The 24,097-nt window shown below is 38.8% G+C and overlaps 1 protein-coding gene across 3 annotated transcripts in view; it reads right to left on the bottom strand.

Moving 5' to 3' along the window:
• Window positions 1–11,616: 11,616 nt before the first annotated feature.
• Window positions 11,617–24,097, bottom strand: part of LOC121885534 (transmembrane protein 132C-like) — a 177,871-nt gene continuing 165,390 nt past the window's right edge. For all 3 annotated transcript variants that reach the window (XM_042395079.1, XM_042395077.1, XM_042395078.1), the window contains exons 8-10: window positions 21,586–21,895; window positions 14,579–14,770; window positions 11,617–14,002 (exon numbers count right to left, since the gene is read on the bottom strand). In XM_042395079.1, the coding sequence (XP_042251013.1) occupies window positions 12,920–14,002; window positions 14,579–14,770; window positions 21,586–21,895 (1,585 nt within the window). In that variant the 3' untranslated portion in view covers window positions 11,617–12,919. The remainder of the gene's footprint in view (window positions 14,003–14,578; window positions 14,771–21,585; window positions 21,896–24,097) is intronic.

The following is a 24,097-nucleotide window of genomic DNA, read 5'->3' as shown; positions in this document are numbered from 1 at the left end:
GTTTCATGTTTGAAAAAAGACAAAATACTAACTTTAGTTTCAGAAAGGTTGCAAAACGCTATTAGAAAAGGGGCTGCATAATAGTAAAGGCAGCTTTGAAGCTGCAGAGTTAGCAGTACAGTAAGCCCAGCTCACTGACAGAGAGGCAGAAGGGGCTTGACAGGGTATGTCAGGGCAGCAAATAAATGTTTGAATGGGAGAGTGGGCCCAAAGAAAGGAAGCATGCACAGGCAGACAGGCTGACACCACCCAGATAATGGAGCTGCCAGAGCCTCTCCCACATTACATCTCACCTCACCAAAACACAATCACAAGAGAACACATCCACTTGCACATGCAGACACACTCCCATACACCAATACTCACACACATATACACAGGCGTGTCACATACATACACTCAAGATTTGTATTGAGCTCTTTAAGAAAGGGATGCCTAAAAGTAAGACAGGTAGAAAGAGAGAAAACGTGAGTAGGGTCGGATAGGTGCGAGTAGAGGATGCTTCATTGATTGGAGGCTAAGGCAAGGGGCTTCACTGAAAAACCACCTCTCCTTCTCAATGTACTGGTAATCTCCCCTGTCAGCTCTTTGAAACGGGCTGTAATTTGATAAATCGTTGGGCTGAGATGAAGTGAATATAGGCTTGACATTGCAGGGGCCTCCTATCCTCTGACACAGATCATCTGATTCCTTTTTACAGCACATTAAATATAGAGCCCCTTTTCTCCCTTGGCTTCACGTTAAGAGACATACTAACGATTTGTGTTGCCAGGAAAAGAGTTGGGTTAAAAAGCAAGGGGCAGTGGTTGTCACAATGGAATGATAGGGAAAGTGCTGACCTTTTTAAGCACAGGTTAAATTGGTAAGAAAAAATCCAGTACAGTAATTCACCAATTTTGAACAGTATCAGTTTGGAATGACTGTTTCATACATGTCGTCATACTTCTGTTTTTGTACTGTAGCCTGCTCCGTGTGTACCAGCGGTCGACCCAAGAAAGAATGAAATTTAATGTATAGAATTAGGAGTGGCTGATATCAATTAGAGCTGCAATGATGAGTTAATTGAGTCAATCGACAGTCATTTTTTAAGAAATGTTAAAATTCTCTGGTTTCGGGTTATGAATATTTTCTGGTTTCTTTAGTTCTCTGTAATAGTAAACTGAATATCTTAGGGTAGTTGACTGTTTGGTTGGGACAAACACATTATAGGTTGCATAACAGGCTTTGAGAAACAGTGATCAATATTTTTCACCATTTTCTGAAATTTTAAAGATCAACTGACTAATGGATTAATCGAGAAAATAATCGATAGATAAACTGATAATGAATATAATCATTAGTTACAGCCCTAATATGAATTTTACACACAATGCTATGTTAGGAAAATAATATAAGCTGATCTAGTTAACTTTTCTTGAAAATAAAACCGATAATGGATAATATCTACTTGGGAATGTCTGTTTTTGCCTAATCCAGTGAATTCTGATGAATCAAGACATCATCCAATTGATACACAAAATAATACTAAAATTAAACATTGTCTACACTGGCCAAATACATATTAATCTGTGTGGTAATTATCCCTTGTAATATTTATATTGTCTCACAGTGTATATATCATTATATTGCCCACCCTATTTGCAATGCCGTTGATGGAGAAAATTTATAATGTTAAGGGAAGATTTGTAGAAGACATTCTGAACCTTGAGATGCCATACTGTGTGCTGTCCTCCCTTCCTTACCTTAACTGTGGGAGGGAGGCACAGCTGCACCTTCTCCCTGGGATACCAATGCACCTACGTGCCCCCCTTTGTGACCTTGTTGTCTGTCTGTTCCGCCACATGCCTCTATACTGTATGTACTCCCATCCTGTTTTCCCAAAGTTTTTGCTAACCTCATAACTGACCAAATAAAGTAAAGAAAGGTAGTAGTTGAAATGTTATTGGTGAGCTCAGGGGTGTAGATGTACTATATAATCCATCCTATGTTTTTTACAAGTTCTTGATGTATCTCTGATGCTGATGCATTTTTCTCCAGGCCTGTATTTTAATAAATGACTGTCAAACTTTGAGTCTGCTCTATCGCCTCTGTTTCCCGCATGTGATCAAATTCTTTTTTTTTTTTAATCCATTAGTCGTGTTAAAACAATTAGTTGATGAAACAATTCAAGTCAACCAACAGAAAATTAATTAACAGTCTTGATAATTTGATAAAATGTTCAATCCAATTAGGAAAAAAGGGCCAAACATTGTCTGGCTATATTATCAATATAGTTGAGTTAGACATGATTGGAGTTTTGGGCTGTTGGTTGCACAAGATGGCAATGAGAAGAATTTCTAGTTTGAACCATAATTCAATGCACTGTAAAGTACAAAACACCATAAACAGACTCAAAAATGTATTGCATAGGATTGCTGCTGTGTCTTTGCCATTGTCAACACACTATTGCAAGGACCATGGTGTGGTCTTTTGCACACATCAGTATCTTAGGAGCTTCAGGTATTTTCACAATTCAACATCTTTCACTTTTAAAGAAGTGCCGGAGTGAATGTGTACAGGTGTAAAATTAAATCTCTAAACTACCAAAGTGTAAACATGGAGCTATATAATCAATAAAGAATGTGTGAAAAGCTTGCAGATTCCTATTAACGTGCGAAAGGAGAAGAAAATGTGAACACTGAATCTTGAAAAGGAAGGTATTTTCTGTGATAGCTTTTGTGTGTTATGTGACAGTACATTTTAATCATTGAATGTTGTTTGTGATAGCTCCTTGTTTCTGATACCTGTTGTCCTTGAAACTTGTTTGAGTGCTCCAAATAAATTCTTACAGTGCAGTGCAGTATTGTTGCTATGATACACTGTTGTATGTTGCTCAAATAGTAAACTGTAAGACAACAGATTGCACACTGCACTATGGAAATATTTCAGTATTTCAACAAAAATACTGAATTAAGAAGTTTGTCTGAAGACAGCACACTGGCAGTTCTCTGTTCCCATACTGTAATTAGGGAAAAGATATTTGCTTGCCACTGAAGCACCTTTTTAGAAGCAAAGCTTAAACATATGCTCTCCCCACGAGTGCTGATACCAAACTACAAAAGTGTGTGTGTGTGTGCTTTCTCCTGCTGGCATTGTTTATTCTGTAGATCTCTTACTGGGAAAGCTCTGGCCAATATTATTCTATCCACACGTGTACAATGCCGCCTACTTAACACTTGCACAATAGTGAAGACTGTTGAACACACAATATTTGGTGTAAGCAGCTTTGTCTCATTATACTCTGGGTACCTGCTGGCAATTTAATTGTTTTAACCATCATTTATCCAGGGAAAACTGATTAAAATGCTCTGTGTAGGGTTTATTTATTGTAGTTAAACAAATAGCAGATTCACAGATATGTGTCCACACAAATTGGAAATACTGTAATGCAAACTATGCTCCTCTTTAGGAGAGCATATTTATGTATGGTGCTGCTTTGCATGAATGACACACCCATTACATGCTGACAAAATATATTAAAGTCTATTTCATTGCTTGTTGTGTTTTTTTTTTTGTTTTTTTTAAATCACTGTTGAACACCAGACAAAATAGGACACAAAGTTTTCAGTATCAGACTACTAGACATATGAAACTTTTTTTTTTTTAATCAACAAATGTTTTGCAGAAGTAACTCTTTGCACAGTTTAGTTTGACAAGTATTAAGTAGAGGCAGAGGAACATCAGTTCTGATGTTGGCACTAGGGGCCAAGTGCAATGACTCTGCATGTAGAGGGGCTGGAATACTGCAATCTGTGAGTTCATTTTGCAAGTTATAAATTAAAACAATGTTTCATAGTGTATGATAAATTACAATGAACCACTGGGTGTACTTGAGAATATTCACTTTCTGTAAAAACAACTGGCAGTGGTGTTGGAGAGAGAGACATGGCAGACAGGAAAAAAAAGAAACAGACAGGTTTGATGAAGAACCAAACCCCATAAAATAATTTTAATCTAAATAATTTGTCTGCTCCCTTTTTAAAATGCAGGATTGGCACACCAATATGCGCCATCTCTGATGACTTGATTTTTATAGTTTGCACTGCAAAATCTCTTACATCTTCTATTAGCCATTGAATTATGAACTTATGTTCTTAAAATAAATGAAAACATGGAACTTACTGTAGAACCTCCCTCAAAAAAATAAAACAAAACAGTATTTTTCTGTTGGTGCCATTTGATTCATTAAACAAGACAAGCTATTGCACTCACTAAAAGGTTGGATGGTCATCACTGACATCTACAAGACACCAGTATACCTGTGCCATCCCTGGTAGAGACGCACTGATCCACTTTTTTCAGTTCTGATCTGATTCTGATACCTGAATTTGGATATTTGCTGTTATGATACCGAAACAGATACCAGAGCTCATTGCTGGAAGGCAGTAGGCAGGGCGTCATGGACTGGGCTGCTTCAGCAGCAGGTAAACAGGCAGCAGAGCAGATGTAACCAGAGAAGATGGCAGAGCAGGAATTGGAACGTCTCTCAACCACAAGCAGACAAAGACAAGGGAACAGGCAGGCAGAACTCAAAGTCAGGGACAGAAGGCTGGTGGGTTTACTGGGGTAGAGATGACAAGCGATGGTCAGAGATGAGCCAATCAGGAACCAGGAAGGCAGTCCGGAGATGAAGGCAAGACGACTTAGCATAGTAGCATAGACAATCTGACAAAGAGGGAGTGGGCCGAGGCAGCTTATATACTGACTTGATTGGAGATGATGAGCAGGTGGGAGCGCCAGGTGAAAGTGGTTGAACTAATGAGGGGTGTGGCAGAGCAGAGAGTGAGACTGAATGATTGGACAACTCCCACAGCAACAGGTGAGGGGGAGAGTAGACTCTGACAGTTTTTATTATTATTATTATTATTGTTATTATTGTTGGTGGTGGTGGTATTATGTGTAAGCTTACATGATGGTGTAGTAAACCACACAGCACTTCTTATTAAAAGAGTAAAAAATATACAAAAATGCATTAGATTTAACTAGTATTCCTAAGGAAGTAAGGAAACAAGGATGGACGGAAATAGGACACAACAAATGAACGAAGGAAGGGAGGAAGGAATGAAGGAAATGAGGAAAGAAGGAGGAAAGGAAAACATAAATGGGAAAGGAAGGAAGGAAATAACGAGGAAAGGAAATAGAAAATGAAGAGGGAAGGAAAGGAGGAAGGGAGGAAGGAAGTAATGAAGGAATGGATGAAACTGTAAATAAGCAAGCAAGGAAGGAAGGAAATAAGTAAATGAAACGAAACAAGAAAATAAGGAAATAAGTCAGGAAGGAAGGAAGAACAAAAATAAGGAAATGAGGAAGGAAGGAAGGTAATAAGGAAGGAAGTAAGGAAGTAAGGGCATAAGTCATGAATGTTCAAAGTTCATTCAATAAAATTATTTGGCCGTCATCAGGATGACGTTTATTATTACAGGGAGTTTCAAGTTTTTAAATACATCGTTTCTTAATATTTGCAATGACATCAGTGGCATGCATGAAAACATCTCAACCCCCCCCCCCCCCACTCACTGTATATGACAACAGATAATAATAATAATAATAATAATAATAATAATAATCGTGACACATTTCAGTGTGCTATAACTAACTTTATATTTGTTCCCACACCACAGGGTTTCTCTCCACCTTATCCATTTAAATGGTCAGTTCAACCAAATTACAGGAAAGCATTTATTTTCTCTCTTAGCTCAAATGCAGATAGTCTTTATTCGTCCATTCATTTTTTGCTGTACACAGCATTGAAGATGCTTTTTTTTTCAGTTTGGCAGCAATATCTCTAGAATAAGTGCCCAATACGATGGGTGTATGGGTAATCCACAGACTACACTCACTTTCATGGGGACACTTTTGTACTGAAGAAATAATGTCTATATCCCACAATACCCCACAAACAAAAACTGTGGTTGCTGCCCCTCTGCTGCTTGTGAGGGGAAAAGCCAAAGTGATTTATTCGTGCATCTCAGAGACACAATACACCAAGGAGGAGGATGAAGACAAAGGGCAGATTTAAACATTGTTATATAATATGGATGTATGATTTGGCTTTGGGATGCTTGAGTTATGCTACACAAGCTTTTCAGTCATTTTATGGTTATTTCTTCTTTTCTCCACCGTTCTTTTGGAGAAAGCTAAAACAGAAAACTGTACCAGTGAACTCGTTGTGTGTTATTGTCGATTGACAACTTACAACAGCTGGTGTTTAAATCGACATGAGGATGAACAGATAAATGTGTTTGTTTTTCTTTCGATTAACTTTTCTAGATTAACTTTTAAAGTTGTTAGTACATATTCAACTTGTTAGCACTCATTAACACATCAACAGCAATGGCATCCGCTCATGTACACTGTTAAACAAATCACAGCTATTTCTTTCCCTCTCTAAAAACTATTTCCAACAGCAGTACTTTTATCCTGGTCTGTCAGTATGCCATTGTGCTGCAGAACAAAGAAACCAGCGAGCAAGCCGTCATTATCACTTCAGGGACCCAGAATACACATCCCCCCTAGGACACTGGAAAACACAGACCTAAAAACAAAAATACCATCAGAGATAAAATAAGCAAGAAATACATTCCATAGGAGGGTAGAAGGCGTGCTCTATGTTTAGTGGAAGTTGTTGTATTAACAGTCGCAGCCCCATCTATACTTGGAGCTCAATAAGGCCATCACCACAGGGATTTCCAATGATCAACCACATGTAGCTAAAAATACCATGATTCGTTTCCCGTAATGAACTGTTCGTTGTTTTTCAGGGCTGCATCAAGCCTCTTATTGTGACACTCTGCAAGACCTGCTCCATCTCGCAGAATTGTTTACAATTGTAGAAGGAGCCAGGACAAAGTCTTTTAAAAAAATTGGTTTTCACTCATTGTCTTCTTCATCATCATTCAGAGCAGTGTTTCAATGTCAGCAGAATAAAGAAAACAATACCACATTCAAACCTACTTTAATTGCACCAGTCTAACCCATAAATCACATTGACGCTCACACACATACACACACATACACACACACACACACAGGATAATTCTTAGTTTATCTACACCTACCTGATGACAAACATGCATGCAGTATGCCAATGGGAATACACACTGGTCAGTGTACACACACAGGTGAACAATAGTAACTCAGAGGTCTTGCAAACCTTCATATCTTTTATACCATAAAGAGCAGACCCACGTTGCTTCCAAAATAAATTTGGCTTAAATTAATGAACAGAACAACAATGCTTCATTGTGATGTTCCACATGTGGGCAAACACACTTAAATAAAGGCAGTAGTTAATCGATGCACATGGATAAACAGGGCAGAAAATAAATTGGTCTGTGGGATTAAAAAAGAGGGTTATTTTCTGAATATGTTCTTTTGTTTTTATTTAGCATAAAGCTGCCGGAGACACAGACCACCATTGCACAGCCTTAATGACATACAATTTAATTTATTTTTTAGTCACTTAATAAGTATGTTCACAGCAAAAACTTAAACAATTGGCCAATTAATGATTTAGCTGCTGGGCTGAAAATTCATCAGCAGCCTGTTTGATAACTGATTAATTGTTTAAGTCTTTTATCAAACACAAATCCCAAAGGTGTCACTTTTGGCTTCTCAAATGTGACAACTTGTGTCTTTTCTGTTTTATTTCAATGCAAATTGACTATTAAGGGGTTTAGGGGTGTTGGTTGGACAAAACAAGCAATCTAAAGATGTCATCTGTGGCTTTGGTGATTAATTGAGAAAAAAGATGAATAGATTTAGAACTGCAACAGTTAGTTGATTTATCAGGTTTCAGCCTCTCAAATGAATATAATATAATATGATACAAATTAATATTTTCTAAATTCTTTAGTCTTCTTGTATAGTAAACTGAATATCTTTTGATTATTGACTGATGGCAGGGAAAAAACAAAACATTTGAGGATTTCACTTTGGTTTTGAGGATCACTTTTTTTCATCATTTTCATCATTTTCTGATATTTTAACGACTAATCAATCAATCTAGAAAATTGCAATCACATTAATAAATAATCAAAATAATCATTAGTTACAGACCTAGGTAGATTTTATTAGTAACTAAAAGTAAGTTTCAGCTCTTTTGTAACTAGGGGTTCTCAAACATTTTTTTTTCTTCCTGTTTTGAAAAAAAAAACAGCAGAAGACCACAGATTCCCAATTGGAGTTTTCAACTGTGTAACTCTGTATGGAGAAATCTATTATTGGAATAGTGTTCTTGTGTACTGCCAAATATCCAACCAAAATAGAAATGCAATTTACCTTTTGTCATTTTTCCTGTGAACCCACTGAGATCCTACTAGAAGTTCATCTGGAGTCTCCCAGACTTTTCCCGGAATCATTTTTGTAGAAAGCAAACTTACAGGATGAGATGATGTGTGCAGTATCTACCCTGGATGAAGGCCAACTGCCAAGATTCACACTAGATATTTTGCCACTTTGTGTCAATTTGTTATTCATCGGAGTTTTGTCAGCAGTAATGGAGAGATGGACTTCAAGTGGTGGGTTGATAGGTCCTACTGACGTGAGTAATGTAATTGGGGATGCTTGCCCCAACCTGTATGTCAAAGGAAAGAAATGGGAGGGCAAAGGAAAGGAGGGAAAGTCATGTTGAGGATTGTTGTCATAGCAACAGTAGAAAAAATTGTGAAATAGGATAACTAGTGATGTATCAGGATAGTGAATGTCAGTGAAGATGGCTCGTAATGGTGACAGGGGTCCGTTCCATTATACCTGACAAGAGCTGTCAGTTAGTTAGAGAGAGCGAGTGCAGACCTAGAGATCCCCCCTGTCAGCGTGAGGAGTACCTGGCAATTCAGTGTTGAGGTCTAAGAGGGTTAAGACTGAGGAGTGAAAGACAGCTGTAGCATTTTGGTGTGCCTCAGTGGCAGGGAGAAAAATCTCAATGGAATAGAGTGGGCTGTTTGTGGTTCACTGTGATAAGAATGTCAATTGAGATGTAAGGGAAAAAAAAGCAAAGTAGTTTTTGACCTTAAAAGCATCAAAGTTTGATTTCTGGAAACAATGAATAAGTGAATGACTACAGATGGACACGGTGCAGCCAGAGAGGAGTTGACAAAAGTTGACAAAAAAGGACCAGACAGTTAGTGATAGCCTGGAGGAGTAAAGAGGGGGTGAAGGAAGGTCATGAGGGCAAGTGTTGACCCTGCTGGAGGAAACAAGCTGTGGCGCTTTATCTGGAGAGAGAGAGAGAGAGAGAGAGAGAGAGAGAGAAGAGAGAACCATCTGTGCAACAGTCTTCAGGGTAACAAGAAGACATAGTTAAGGAAATGGCAGAAGGGCCAGGGGCTCACTAACAGTAGTTAACAGAAGCTGACAGAATTGTCCTGGGTCACTAACACTCTCAGCTTTAACTAGGTCTTTCAGATTTTGGGCAGAAACACCGCTTGCAATTGTTGTGGAGTAGCACCAGTGTCTCAGTTTTCAATCATAGATAAAAAGATGTAGATGTTTGCAGATTGATTTGTTGTTTGACCATACCATCATCACCGCACCCTTGTAGAGATACACAATTGGGATGTTTCTCTCCCGAAGCAGATTTGTTTAAAAAATGTGCTCAATTATTTAAAAAAAAAAAAAAAAAGATGTATAAAACCTTTTGACTTTCCCAGTAACCTGGGAACATCTCCAATGCATAGATCCTTGGGTTTACTTTAATTAGGGTGCAAATTATATGTGAGTAGATTCATAGCTACAGCAAATGGGCAAGACAAATTGCATAGGAAATGCCACATTAACATGTAATAAGACTGAACTAAGTAATCTCTAATTAGTTTGCCCTTTGAGAAAGGGGAGCATGTCTGTGATCCTGTGGAAAAAGACTAATTGTCTGAGAGGGTTACAAGCATTTCAGGGCTGTAGAGCGCTTGGCCCAGAACCTTTCTAATAGTAGATTATGATACACAAATAATGTTTAGAGATATAATTACATGATGCTTAATGAATATGATGGGAATGTTTCCTATGCTTAACTTTATTCCTGCCTATTAGTGGATACAGCATTACTTTTTAACAGTTATCCATTTGGCTTTTTATGCTTAGGTGTTTTTTTTTCTAACTCAAAGCCTCGTTTCATCCCCAGATGGTGCTCATGAATGGTCATTTCACATCTGTGATAACAACTAGGGCTGTGATGATAACTTCATTACCGCAGTACCGCGGTCATGTGATGCCTACCGCAGGGTTGAGCTCATTACCATCATCACTTCAAACTTTTTTAGAAATGTGAAACATGCTCGTTGGAGAAACGTCTGCTCCATCGACAGTAAACTAGACTACCTAAGACTGCTTCTGACCTCCTGGAGAGAAATGACAAACTGCTGTGCCCTCATCTTTGCCGAGATGTGGCTACACAAGGGTATATCCGACTCTGCTGTCCAGCTAGCCAGGCTAACCACTTGGACAGGATTGCTTTATTGTCCAGTAAGACCCAAGGTGGTGGCCTGTGTGTTTTATATTAACAAAGACTAGTGTATGAACATGGCGATCATCTCTGCTGTTGCTCAGCATTAGCGATGGTTCTAGCAGTCAAATGTAGACCTTTTTTATCTGTTAAAACTAGTGGTGGTGTGTCTTCCTCAAGCTCGGGTCCTCTACCAGAGGCCTGGGAGTTTGAGGGTTCTGCGCAGTATCTTAGCTGTACCTAGGACTGCGCTCTTCTGGACACAGACCTCAGATGTTGTACCCGGAATCTGCTGGAGCCACTCTCCCAGTTTGTGGGTCACAGCCCCCAGTGCCCCAATTACTACTGGCACCACTTTATTCCCCACATCCTTTCTAGCTCCTCTTTCAGCCCTTGGTATTTTTCGATCTTCTCGTGTTCCTTCTTCTTGATGTTGCTGTTGCTTGGGATTGCTACGTCTATCACCACTGCCTTCTTCTGTTGTTTGTCGATCAACACGATGTCCCGTTGGTTAGCCATCACCAGCTTGTCAGTCTGGATCTGGAAGTCCCACAGGATCTTGGCTTGGTCATTCTCAACCACCTTAGGAGGTGTCTTCCGTTGTGACCTTGGGACCTCCAACCCATACTCAGTGCAGATGTTCCTGTACACTATGCCAGCCACTAGGTTATGGCATTCCATGTACGCTGTTCCTGCCTTCATCTTACACCCTGCTATTATGTGCTGAACTGTCTAAGGAGCATCTTTGCACAGCCTGCACCTGGGGTCCTGTCTGGTGTGGTAGATCCCCGCCTCTATTGATCTTGTACTGAGTGCCTGTTCTTGTGCTGCCATGATTGATATTGATATATATATATATATATATATATATCTTTTTGTCTTTTGCAGATAAATACTAAACACACACATTCAGTAGAGAAATGTGCTGGTAGTTAAAAGAGGTGGGATGATAGACACAAGACAACTTATCTCTCCTGCTTCAGCTGGCAGCTGCACTGACCGTCAACAACAATAGGCACTTCATTTTGACATTGGATGAAACCAGTCTGTGTGCTCACATAAACCAGTAAGATGCGTAAAACTAGACAGACTGAGGATACAATATAACAACCAGACCAATGAATCACACAGCAGCATGATGGAGAAGAGTCAACTTCAGTTTTAATTAGTCCAGCAGCCAATTTAAAACAGAGATAGAAAAGGATGGACTTGACCAATATTGACATATGACAAAAGGTGTAAACAGGTCAGATTTCACAGTCCGCGATCATCTGTTCATTCACTATCATGACTCTTTTTTTTTTTTTTTTTTCTCTGGGATCCAAAATGTCATATACAGTAGTTTAAGAAATGAAGTGTGTTTACTGATCTCCACTTAATTCAGGCCATACAAACTGTAAACTGGACAGAGTTTTGTGGAACATTATAAAGGAAAGGGTTGAGTCATATATTATTTAATATGTGATTGTCTATTGATACTCTTGATGGTTATCAGTATTTTTGTGTTGAGTGATAATAGCAGACTGTTTGGATTTAAAGTAGTGTAAAAAGTCTACTTTATGTTAAGTATGCAACTGAATCACAGGGGTTGTATAAATAATATTAACATAAGAAGGGAAAATGAAGGGGCTGACAAAACTTTGAAAACCAATATCAACATACTGAAACCAACCTAAAACTCAATTCCACATAGAATGAATGCAATAATACTAAACTGACATGTCTCCAGAGGTATTGGTATTCATTATCTATACACTTTCATTTTAGGTACCAGATCAAACACACATGCCTCCTCTTTAATAACATCATGCATGGATCTGGTTTCTGGAGACAAAAAAAAAACAAAAACAGAACAAAATCAAACGGCACCTTACAAAATGTTACTATACATATAATACCTCCAAATCAAACTCTGCATATATATACGTACAATACAAAATTGCTTTCAGCTCTTCTCTCCTAGAATCTATAATTGCTGACTTGCGGCATACAGCAACTATTAAAAAAAAGCGACAAAGCGCAAAAGGTACAACAAATACGACATTAAAACATGATGATTCAAAAAGAAAACATAAAACAAAGTACATGGCGCATAGAATATAAAACTGATCCTCAGTTGAAGACAAAGAACATACATTTAAGTTAAGCAACAATATCAAGTTCACATTTCCCCCTTTATAACTATGCTGTGGTGTCATGGCAAATTATTTCTCGTAGTTCGTTCCTTGACCGTTTTTTGAGTACTGTCATGAAAAACAATAGACTGAATGCATTATCCAGTTGTGATGGTGAGGTACAGTTTAACAACAGCCCAAGTCTGTTTCCTGCACCCCTTATTCTTTTCTTCTTTCATTGCCTCCCTCCAACCCTCATTCCCTCCTTATTCTGAAGGCATTCAGGTGAGTTTCTCTTTAGTTCGTTGAAAACACCCAGTACTCCCTATGCAATGTTCTTAATTGCATTCTCATTCAGCTTTTCCATGTAGTTCCTAAGATCCTTTGAGTCCCCAAGCTCAATGTCCGGACATACCCATTTTATCTCACTGGTCTGCACTAGTGCTAATGGGCTGAGAACAGGACATCCATTACTGGACTTGACATTGGAAAAGGTGGTGAACTTCACCCTCTTCCTCTTTGTGGTGGGTGAGTTAAGCGACTCATTCCTGTGATCCCTCCCAGTTGAGCTACATCCTCCCACACCAGTGCTACCACGCTGGATGCCTCCATTTAATAGTTGACTACCCTCCTCAAGCGTACCGCCCAGCTCGTCCTGCTGCTGTTGCTGCAGACATAGGCCCTCCTCTTGGCCAAGCCAAACCCAGTCGTGAGCATGGGGCATTGCCTCCGGGGCCTCCAAGGACAGGTGTTTGCTGCGGTACTTGTATGCGTAAGAGATGCAGTTAATGAGAAAAACCAGGATAGCCAGGCAGAAGACTCCCAGCAGTGCATACATACCAATCTCCAGGTCTGTCAAGCCTCTTCGGGATGGCAACAAGTCCTCATCAGTGCTGCGGCTCCGAGGCAGCTCAGCCTGGTCTGGATATTCAGAGAATTCGCTTGGGACCCTCGCCCCGCTGTCTGCTGATAGACGGCCCCCATTAGGCCTCACTGGGACATGGCCCCTGATGGTAGTGGCTCCACGGTTGATTAACCCAGTTTCCATATCAGAGATAGATCCACCATAATAAGGTGGATCAGGCCGTGTTCGCCGGTCTCCTGGTTGTCTGTATTGCTCCTCTGGCTGACCAAACCGTACCTGTATGTTTGCCATTCCAGTGGCTAAGACAGTGTGCCGTTTTCCCTTTTGGCACACCTCTGACGGGCTCATTTCAACACGCACAAGCAAACCCTGACCTTCTCCCTTTGAAACAATGATGGGCCACTTCCATGCTGCACTGCGCTGCACCGCCACCACCTGCTCATCCAAAGAGGTGGCTGACAGAGTAAAATGGGCAGGATTGTAGTTGTCTAGGGGAGTCATGGAGCCGTCGCTGAACTGGAGCCAAGCACTGATGAGGGACTCCTAAGAAGATAGACACACAGACAAACAGAAATCAGTATATAACAGAAGTAACCCAGTATGCAAACAACCCTGAAAATAACTCCAAAAACAGTAATCTGCACATTTCTTACTAATGCATAAAAATGACTGGAAAATAAAACAGAGGAACATGGCGCAGGCAAAAGTGAGCCTTAATTACAGTAGAAAGGAGACAATTGGATAGAGTGGATATGAGACTATTCTCTTGAAAGACAAATATTCTTTTCTCTCCAAGGGAAAAGACAGTAGCCTTCTTCCATTTGAAATTATAATTACAGGAATAACAGAGCTGTTCAGTGGTTGTATATGCAAATCAAAGAGATGGCTTCACTATATCAAGACTGAATTAATTATAAAAAGAAAAATTACAATGAATATCATAGACTCCATAATAACCCTGATCCAACCCTGAACTTGTAAGCCAAACACAATGCACAGTACTGTGCTAATACATTAAAAATAAGACTTTCTCTCTCTCTCTCTCTCTCTCATACCAGCTTAAAGAATGGTTGATAATGTAATATGCTGCAAGATATTTGGATGTTTTGGACTTTGTACCTGTTTGAGCGATTCAATGACTTCCTGTGTGGTTGCAGTGGCGACGATGGCCCTGGTGCTCCCTGGGCTTAGCTGCAGGGACAGAGAGAGTCCAGATACCAACTGCACCCCCAGCTCTGTCACACTCACTTTATCATCCACCACCCTGATGCTCCTCTCAGCCAGGACCAATGATGTCAGAGGGGACAGCACCTGCAACACACACAAATACTTGCTACTCATGGTAGTCCATTAAGATCCAAGATGACACTGTTATTGCGAATGAAGAGGAAGAGCTAATTCGCTAGTGGCTGTTGTTGACAATGGTGTCACTGTAGATGATAAGATGTCCAAGCCCGGAGCCCTGCAAGACGAAGCCTGCACTCTAAATTGAGTTTTGTCAAGAAAGGCCTTTGTGATTCTTTGAACTTAGTCACACTCACTGGGTTTCAGTAATTGGCAAAACAAAGATAAACTGGTATCAAAACACATGGTGATGCACAGATAACTCCTACAGCTTAAATGGAGTGTCACCTTATAGTTGAGTACTATAAAATGTCTAAAAGAAAACACAAAGATACATTTGCCCTCTGTCATATTTCACTTTATAACTAATCTTGTTTTGGTGCTGGGTCAATAGAATTGTATGTAAATGAAACAAAAAAAATACTTTTTGGCTTCTGTATTCTAAACTCTCATATTAAGTAATGGAAAGCACATAAATCTCTAACTAGATAAAGGAACAATGTGATTATACTATAAACAAACACAAACTATCATCTAGAAAAGCTCGTAACCACACAGGAAAACATATTATATCCACCCAACCAACCTCTGTGAGTTGCCAGAGGTGAGGGGAAGCATGTAAATAGTTGTGATATTGTTATGAGATGAGAATCCCTCCAATCCCCTCCAATTAGGGCTCCAGTTTCTCCTCCAGCCGCCCCCGCACAACCACACTTACCAGCCATAATGAACTGTCAACATGGATCACTGCCTCATTTGTACCGACCCCTTTCCTGTTTTCTTCCCTTTGGTTGACCTCTTTTCATTTCCCATTTTACTCCATCTGATATGTATGATAAACACAGCTAAAATCAGTGTGGTGTCAAAAGATAGGAAATATGGTTTAATCCTACCTCTTAGCTGAGGGTGAAGGTTAAAAAGGCAGACTAGTAGTGATTGTGAAGCTGATATATTAACACCAAAACATAAGAGTGCGCACAGATTGCCTTGAAATCTGAAGTCATTTATACATGTAATTGGAAAACAAAATAACAAAATGTTGTTCATCTGAAAACTCTCAGATCCTGACTTGTTAGAAATGATTTATGGGCAAAATCACTGGTTGAGATTGAATTATGTTAGAGTCTGGCTGCAAACAGTTGGCAATTAAAGTTGGCAGATGCACTTCAGGCACCCAAAGGGTATTCTAAAACTAGCACCAACATACTCGCTCGGCCTCCACCTTTGGATGTTTTGATTTGCATTATTATATAAGTGAGTAAATACTGTCTACCTTGTATTAAAATCAAATAAATCTGAAATCAAAAGATGCTGCTGTACATGATTTACTAACTAGGAATGTAAGCTACTGAAATGTAAGCAAGTAAATGTTTACATAAGTGTAAAGTTCAAGAAGTCATGCATCATCATTGTCTTTTCCTAGCAGAAGAAGCTGCCCAACTGCCAACTATGAAAACAATGCACTGTATCTTTCTCTTCTAAAGAAGACAGGATGTGCAATCTATAAATCCCTTGCAGAACCACAAGATGCTGGGAGCATTTTTTTGTCTCCCTCAACACCCCCCTCAACCTAACCCTGACTACATAGAGATGTCGTGTCTCTCCTCCAACCTATTACAGAGATTGCAGGTCCCACCTTTGGCCTACATCGATAGTTGTGAGATCCAACGAACTTCTAGACACATCTAGTCCCTTCTTCACATCACTTCCTCAGTTTACGAGTTGCTTCCTTCCACCCTCAGGGAGCAATTAAGGAACCCTTCCAGGCTCCTCCTTTCTATTCAAAGCTGTCTGAGTCTTGTCTTGTATGACTTCTGTCCAAATCTTAGAAGACTCTCACTACCTGACCCCAGAAAATCCCATTTGCTCATGGATCTACTCAGGTGCAACCAACAATATTACATAAAATTGAGTGTAGCCAAGACCATGCCTCTATGACTCATCATTCTGATGCTTTAACAAAGGTTAATAGCAAAATGTGTTTTGCATGAAAGTCTATTCATAACATGTCAGAAAGACCATGCTTAAAGGATTCATTCCTTACTCCCGATACACCATTGAACTTGCAGCCCAGTATATTATTGATGGAATTACTAGTTTTATGTCCACTATGAGACCTTCTAATACCTCCAGTGGCCTTTTGAAATTCTTGGCTTCCATTTAAATTTCAAATCCAAGTCCTCAATCATATTTTTTAACAGTTGGATCAAAATAAAACACTTAATGCAGTATGTAGTTAAGGCCTAAAGAAGCCCTGACATATATTAGCACAGTTTTTCTTGGATGACTGACAGAGATTGAGGAAAAAAGACAGAGACTGGGCTTATTCTGTTTTTTTTTAAATGAAAGAGTTCTCAAGTTCACATTATCCTTTTCACAATGTATATATTTGCTTATTGTGGGCCTTCAGGGTTTGACCTTCTGACAGCCTTTCTCATGAATGCAGTGCTGTTCGGCAGCCATCTCTCATCTCAGATTTTGAAGCCTTTCACCAGCACAGGAACACAAAATAAATAAGCAGTAGACTGTTGAAATCAGTCCACAGTTTGAACTCCATAACCGCTCAACAAAAAGATATATTCATAGTGGCAGAGTACCTATAGACTGACAGTAAAGGAATGGAAACCACTGGTTGCTATAGGCAGGTAGGAAGATACCATACATTCAGTATCTACTCAGTTCTTTGCTTTGGAAAATGTTACATAGACATGTAAAGAATCTGTGATTTATGGGGATAAAATATTCAAAAATACCAGCCTGGTTTTATAAGACTTTGGCTATATAGTATTTTCCTAATGGGTTCCCAAATACAAATAATACTCAATATATTTTGGAAGAACAAATAAAATACAGTCTTTCTTCTTTCAATATTTCATTTCTTTTGTTTCACAGACTTTGGATAAAAAGATATTTTAGGAGAACAAATATTGGAAAAAAAATGAATATTTCTTCTTACACATCATTTGTGCTTTGCTGATTATTGTAGTCAGATCCTGGAAAATTCCCAGCACATATGTGGCTGGAAGACCAAACTATACCTGTATGGATATTGCTGTATGTTTTAACTGTGTGGCTGAGTTGCTAAGAAGGAGTCAATCAAGGGAGGAATGTAGTTTTTCTTCACAACAACCATGAATGAAATACTAGGTGAATAAAGGTCACAAGAAATAGCAATATTAAAATGGGTTGGGTACATTTTAGGAAAATTAGGTAAGCCACTCGAACACGTAACACCAGTGGTTCATTGAGCTGATTTCATGCGTTGCTTTGTACGTTTATTTCACTAAGTGTTTACGTGATTTCTCTGGATTAAGCCCAAAAGCTTTGTCTCAAATCAAGAGCATGTTTTCATTCAGAATGATTAAACCTTTCCACACACCACCAGAGCACCACACCAAAGACTAGACTGAAAACATAACTGACATTTTGAGTACAAATTGTTGATTTATATAGTTGAAACATTACCCAGCAAATCATGATTGCATTCAATGGAGAATTAACCTTTATGTTCAGTTACATCATTAGCATTTCAAGGGGGAGATACCCTCACTTATTATAGGTAATTTCAATTATAATTGTGTATTAAAAGCATATTTTTCACATACAGTGTATATATACTGTATGTACTTTATGTACTAGGGCTGAACAATTGAGGAAAATATCAAATTATTTTTCTGACCAATATTGCGATGGCTATTTAAATTGCTATTTTCAATTAAGTACACTTCACAGTATTAAACTAGATATGATTTCATTGCACCAAGAACTTATTTTTGGTGCACTTTTTATTTTGCCATATTTCTCTTTCTCATTGCATATATTTTGCAACATTATATTAATAAATTATTGGGACAGTCTTTGGACATATATTGTTGTGGGAACTCTGTTTGGGACTTTCTTCAGGCATTGATAATGAGCTAATCTTGATCAGGTGTTGATTGTTGTGTCCACTGTTGTCAGATGTTTGTAATGATGTCGGCATGATGGTGTGTATGTGTGTATATATATATCTCTCAAAATACAAAATCTTTTTTTTTTCTTGCGTATATAGGCCAATATAGTAATGTAATCCAATATAACTCCACAAACTATGGCCTCAAAATTACCTTACACTACGACTTAAAAATGTACTCAGTCAAAACCTTTCTGACCCATGAAAATTGATCATTAGATGCATTACAAATTAACTATGTTGTTGCAGAGCTGCTGTTTTGCACAGCATTACTCTGCTTGTTATCCTGTAATTTTGATCCCACCCCCAGTAGTGCTATCATGCACACAGTACACTAGTGAATTGGCATAAACTGATATTTTACATCATAGTCAGGGCTGGATTCATATCAGGTGTTCAAGCTGCAGTGTGTGAGGTTTTCCCAAATGTGTATACTGCGTGTGGTTTCGCTGGTGTTTGTTTGTGTTTCCAGTGTGTCTATTTGAGCTACAGTTTTGATGCAGCATTGTGCTGCATTATATTGCCTTACACTTTTATTGCACTAATACTGATATACTATTATTATATATTGATAGAAATCACACTAATTTATATTAATACTAATTGCACTATTATTATTCTCACATCATTATCATTATTATCATTATGTGTACAGCATTATACTGCTCTATATTCTTTATTGCACATATATCATCATTCTCTTATCATTATCATCACAATGTGTACACAATGGAAAATTATATACATATATACATATATATATATATATATATACACACACACACACACACACACACACACACACACACATATATATATATATATATATATACACACACACACACACACACACACACATATATATATATATATATATATATATATATATATATATATATATATATATATATATATATATATATATATATATATATATATATATATATATATATATGTGTATATATATATATATATATATGTATATATATATATATATATAATTTTCCTGTATTGTGTTGCTTGTTGACTGTGCTACTCTACGTGCCTCTGCAAATTGCCCCTCGGGGAAAAATAAAGTGTTTTGAACTGAATTGAGTTTATGGTTGAAAGAGCCCTTTACCCTTTATGCCACTGTGTGAAGTCTGTACAGATCAGGAGGACAGAATTCAGCCAGATGATAAATTTGAAGTAAAATGATCACAAATGGCTGCACAAACATTTTCATTTTCTCTATTTTCCATTTCATCAAAATGAAACTTAACGCAAGGCGATCTAACATCTCTCCTGTCACTTCCTCTATTTAAACCATGTCCTGCCAAACAGTGAAGCAGCACTCTATCACACACACAATCTCTCCTGCACAGCTCTTCAACTGATAAATAAAGAGAAAAGAATTATGATTCCAGTCCACTGTTTCAACAGTGTGTTGTTCCATGTTGTGCTATCTTGTAAATGCCAGATTGATGCTGATTTACAGTGGTAGCGGGCACTCATGTCACACCAAGCAAGGACCTGGTGGCAGTATTAGATAAACAGGATTCTGAGTGTTTGCATGTGTGTGTGTGTGTGTGTGAAGGAAAGAGAGTGAGACACAGGGAGACCACAGAGGTTCAAGCTTTTATTAGACGTGCCATGGAGGCATGTTGCTCTGTCAGCGCATGATAGGCTTAAGTGTTTGTGCCATGCTACAATCAATGCAGTTGATTTGTGCAACTCCTTCCCTTTCCACTGCCAAACCAGTTCTATTCTAATACACATTCTCTATCACTCCCCACCAACCTTGTTCTTTGTATATTTTTCTAGTTTTACTGTCTACAAATGTTAACTACTTACTATGTTAATATTAATACACATTAATATTCTTTTTTTTATGGCCACTTAGAGGCAAAAAACCCTTCAACAACAACCTGAAAAAACAAAGTTTACATAGTTGTTCTGACTGATGTTTGCAAAGGATTATCCATTTAGGCATTAAGCAGACACAGAGCAACATTAGCATGCATTTAGAGTCATGTTTCTGGCTGCCTTGTATATGCTTGTAAACTTTGTCTGTCTGCTGTTTGGTGCAGCGTACATGTAGGTTTACCAGAACTGAAAACAGATGCTTGTGGATGCAGGAAATGGGGTTGCTGAGAGTGGAATTTGCAACTCGCAAAACCAAAACAATGAGCTAAAACAGGCTAACAGGCTGGTATAGAAAATATTGATTTGTGGAGCTTTAAATCCTTTCACTCTCCTCTCTGCTCATTTAACATTGCAAGGTAAATATTTCTCAACAGAAAAATGAGTATATTGTGATACATATATTTCTGTGAGACTTTTCTTTATCTTTCCTAAAACTGGTTCCAGCCTCTCAATCACTGACTTTTTCAGCAATTCAAATCTGATGTTGTGCTCACTGATGGCTGTTTTCTCACTGTTGGACAAACAAATAAGCCAATCAGAGTTTTATGGGCAGGATTAAGAATGAGGATGTCATCTTCCAGTGTCAGTCAGAAGACTGGTGACAGAAAAATTGCAACAAAAATGGCAACAAGCACTGTTGAGATGCAGCCTTGCAGGTTACTCAAAGTCACAAAAATAACAACTTTTAAATCAGCATATTTCTTTGATTGACATGACGAGCTACCACAACTTCTGTGCCGACTGAAAATTATGCTTACGGGACAGATATGTCAGTCACTACTGATTGGATGGAGCAAAATAAACCCGCGTCCCAAACAGAAAACGGCTAACATGAGCATGATGTCAGAGTGCATAATGAAGTGAATATAAAATTGTAATGCAGTTTGATTATGAAATGACTAAATCACACACAAAATGCACACACCTGTAGTTTGGTGGTTCCAGCGCTCAGTCCTACTAGGATTTGGCCCTCCAGCAGCTGGGCAACCTTTGGGTCCTCCACCCTCAGAGAATCCTTGACCAGTTGTGTCACCTCCACCTGCCAGTCACTACCAAGCAGGAAGTTCTGCTGGCCTAGTCTGTCCTCCTCCACAGCACCTCTGACTTCTCCATTATCTGCCACAAAGTGCGTGAGGACACGCAGGCTGGTGCTCTGATACTGGGCCACACAGGCGTTCTCTGTTCTCTCCTCTGCTGCATCATCACTGCCCTTGTCATCAGTGACCCTCTCATACCTAAAGTAATAGGAAAAGAGGAGCAGATGAGCAATAGGAATAAAGTGCAGATAATTTACTTATGTGAGGAGTAGATAGCATAGGTATACTTCAGGTCTGTGGCAAAAAGTACTAAGATCTTTGTTTTTAGAGAAGTCCTCTGGAGTAAAAAGATACTTTGAAGGTGAACACCTCAACTTTTTCCTATCACAATTCAATGTAATTCATTTTTTTTTCTTATCACCATTAATGCCCATAAAGTCTAAACCCTCTGATGTATTTACTGCAGTCAAAGCTTCCATTGTCTGCTCTGCTGCAGGTTTTCCCGACCTCCCGAAAGTCATCGGCTTCCAGTGTTTTCAAAAATCCATTAAAAACAGCTTGCAGAGACAAACTGCTGCCTTGCTTGCTTTCTCATTTTCTTTAAAAGGGCAAATGACATTTTGCTGTATGTCTGCCATTTATTTGGCCCAAGGCATACACTTTGCAGATATAGCCATCTCAGTAGATACGTTTCATAACAAATGAATGTTTGCAAACCCAGGCGCGAGATTTTGTGAAACATTTGCTCTTTTCTATTCCTCCTGTTAAAGTCTATATAGCCCTTTATCACAATAACAGACCCACATTAGACTGGAGATTTTCTTTTAAAGATAAAATAGAGTCTCAAAGGCTAAATTAATGTGGCACCCAGATGTTTGATACAACTTCTACTCTTTTATTGTACTTTATAACATTAAAAATGTTTCTGGAACACTAAATTATGATATACTAATTGGCTGCATTAAAGATCTAGTTGATTCTATTCTGCTCTACTGTGTTGTGTTTTCCAAGCAGTCTGTCATACTTCATGATTAATTGGAATTCACTTTACTTCTCAAAAGTTGTAGGGTTCCAGTTCTTTCCAAAAACACATTAAAAGAGCTTGTAGACACAAAGTGCGCCCTTGGCTTATATAATACATCATACTAAACAACAACATATTGTATTTTTTGTTCTGAGGCTGAGCTGTGGGAGCTGCAATGACGGGTGAAATGTGGCCCTGGGACACGGATCTGCTCCAAAGAGTCAACCATATTGAAGCTGAAGAGAAACATTGCTATTGCTATTAGGCGTATACATAACTCTTATCTATCCACTCTTCATCTTCCATCACTCTCTATCACTGGATATAGGTATGTTTGTCTTGTGCATTGTCATTTTGTTTTCTCTTTCTCTCTCACACACACCGCAAGTCAGGCTCTCGCTCTATATTTTTCATATCAATTTCGAACTTGACTTTCCTGTAATCTATTTTTCAACTCTCTCACTCTCACCTTTTATTCTCATACTCTTTTTTTTCCCCGAGCTCTGCCTGCATCTGTCTCTGTCTACCAGTCAGGTGGCCGGGGGGGGGAGTGACAGTGACAGTTTCCATTAGGTTTAATGAGGCATGGCCGGTCAGGCAGAAAAACGGGCTGACAGGTTAACATGCTGTGGCCCAGTGGCTTGGCTTAGTTCCTAACCTCCCTTCGCCATCCCCTCCCTGTCCCTTATTCCACATCAGTGAAGGGACGGCAATCTAAACCAAGGTGACATTTGTGGCTGGCAACAGAAACATGAGGTCAGGTCATGTTTGTAGCAGTGAGTGACAGGTCAGCCAAGGTGTCGCGAGTGTAATGAGGTGGCTTATGTGCTTGTGTGAATGTGAATAAGTTGAAGCTTTGTTTTGTTTATGTGCATATTTGTTTTTTCTTACAAATATGTACATAAACTTCACATATCATGCATTCTTCATGCAGTAATGTACCAAACAGACATGGCTGATGTGATCAGGCAAGGAAAGCAGGGGGTATTTGTGTTAGAGTGCCACCCTGTGGGATGTATGTCGATGGGAAATGACACTTGAACGACTGTATTTTCTGTACAGATGTTCCATGCATATGAAAGTTATCATATGGGTTATATTTAAAACACATGCTGTTTGTGCTAATTGGGGTTGAGCCTACTGAAAATCACATCTTGCATATTCACAACCAGCAGAAAAAGTAAAATCTTGAGCGTATAACAGTGGACACATGGTGGGAAAATGAAGATTAAATCTCAGTAGTTTCCCTTGAAATATAATTTCACAGCACACAACCTAAAACGTCAGTCCCAGCAATGTTTACATTCAGCATATTGAGTTCACCACCAACAAAGAGGGTGCATGTGTCAACTGTTACGTCATGTAATTACTGTTTT

This window comes from Thunnus maccoyii, chromosome 19 (assembly GCF_910596095.1).
Source record: "Thunnus maccoyii chromosome 19, fThuMac1.1, whole genome shotgun sequence".
NCBI classification, from domain to species: domain Eukaryota; kingdom Metazoa; phylum Chordata; class Actinopteri; order Scombriformes; family Scombridae; genus Thunnus; species Thunnus maccoyii.
The sequence above is the reverse complement of the archived record's forward strand: the minus strand, read 5'-3'. Positions and strand labels throughout refer to the sequence as shown.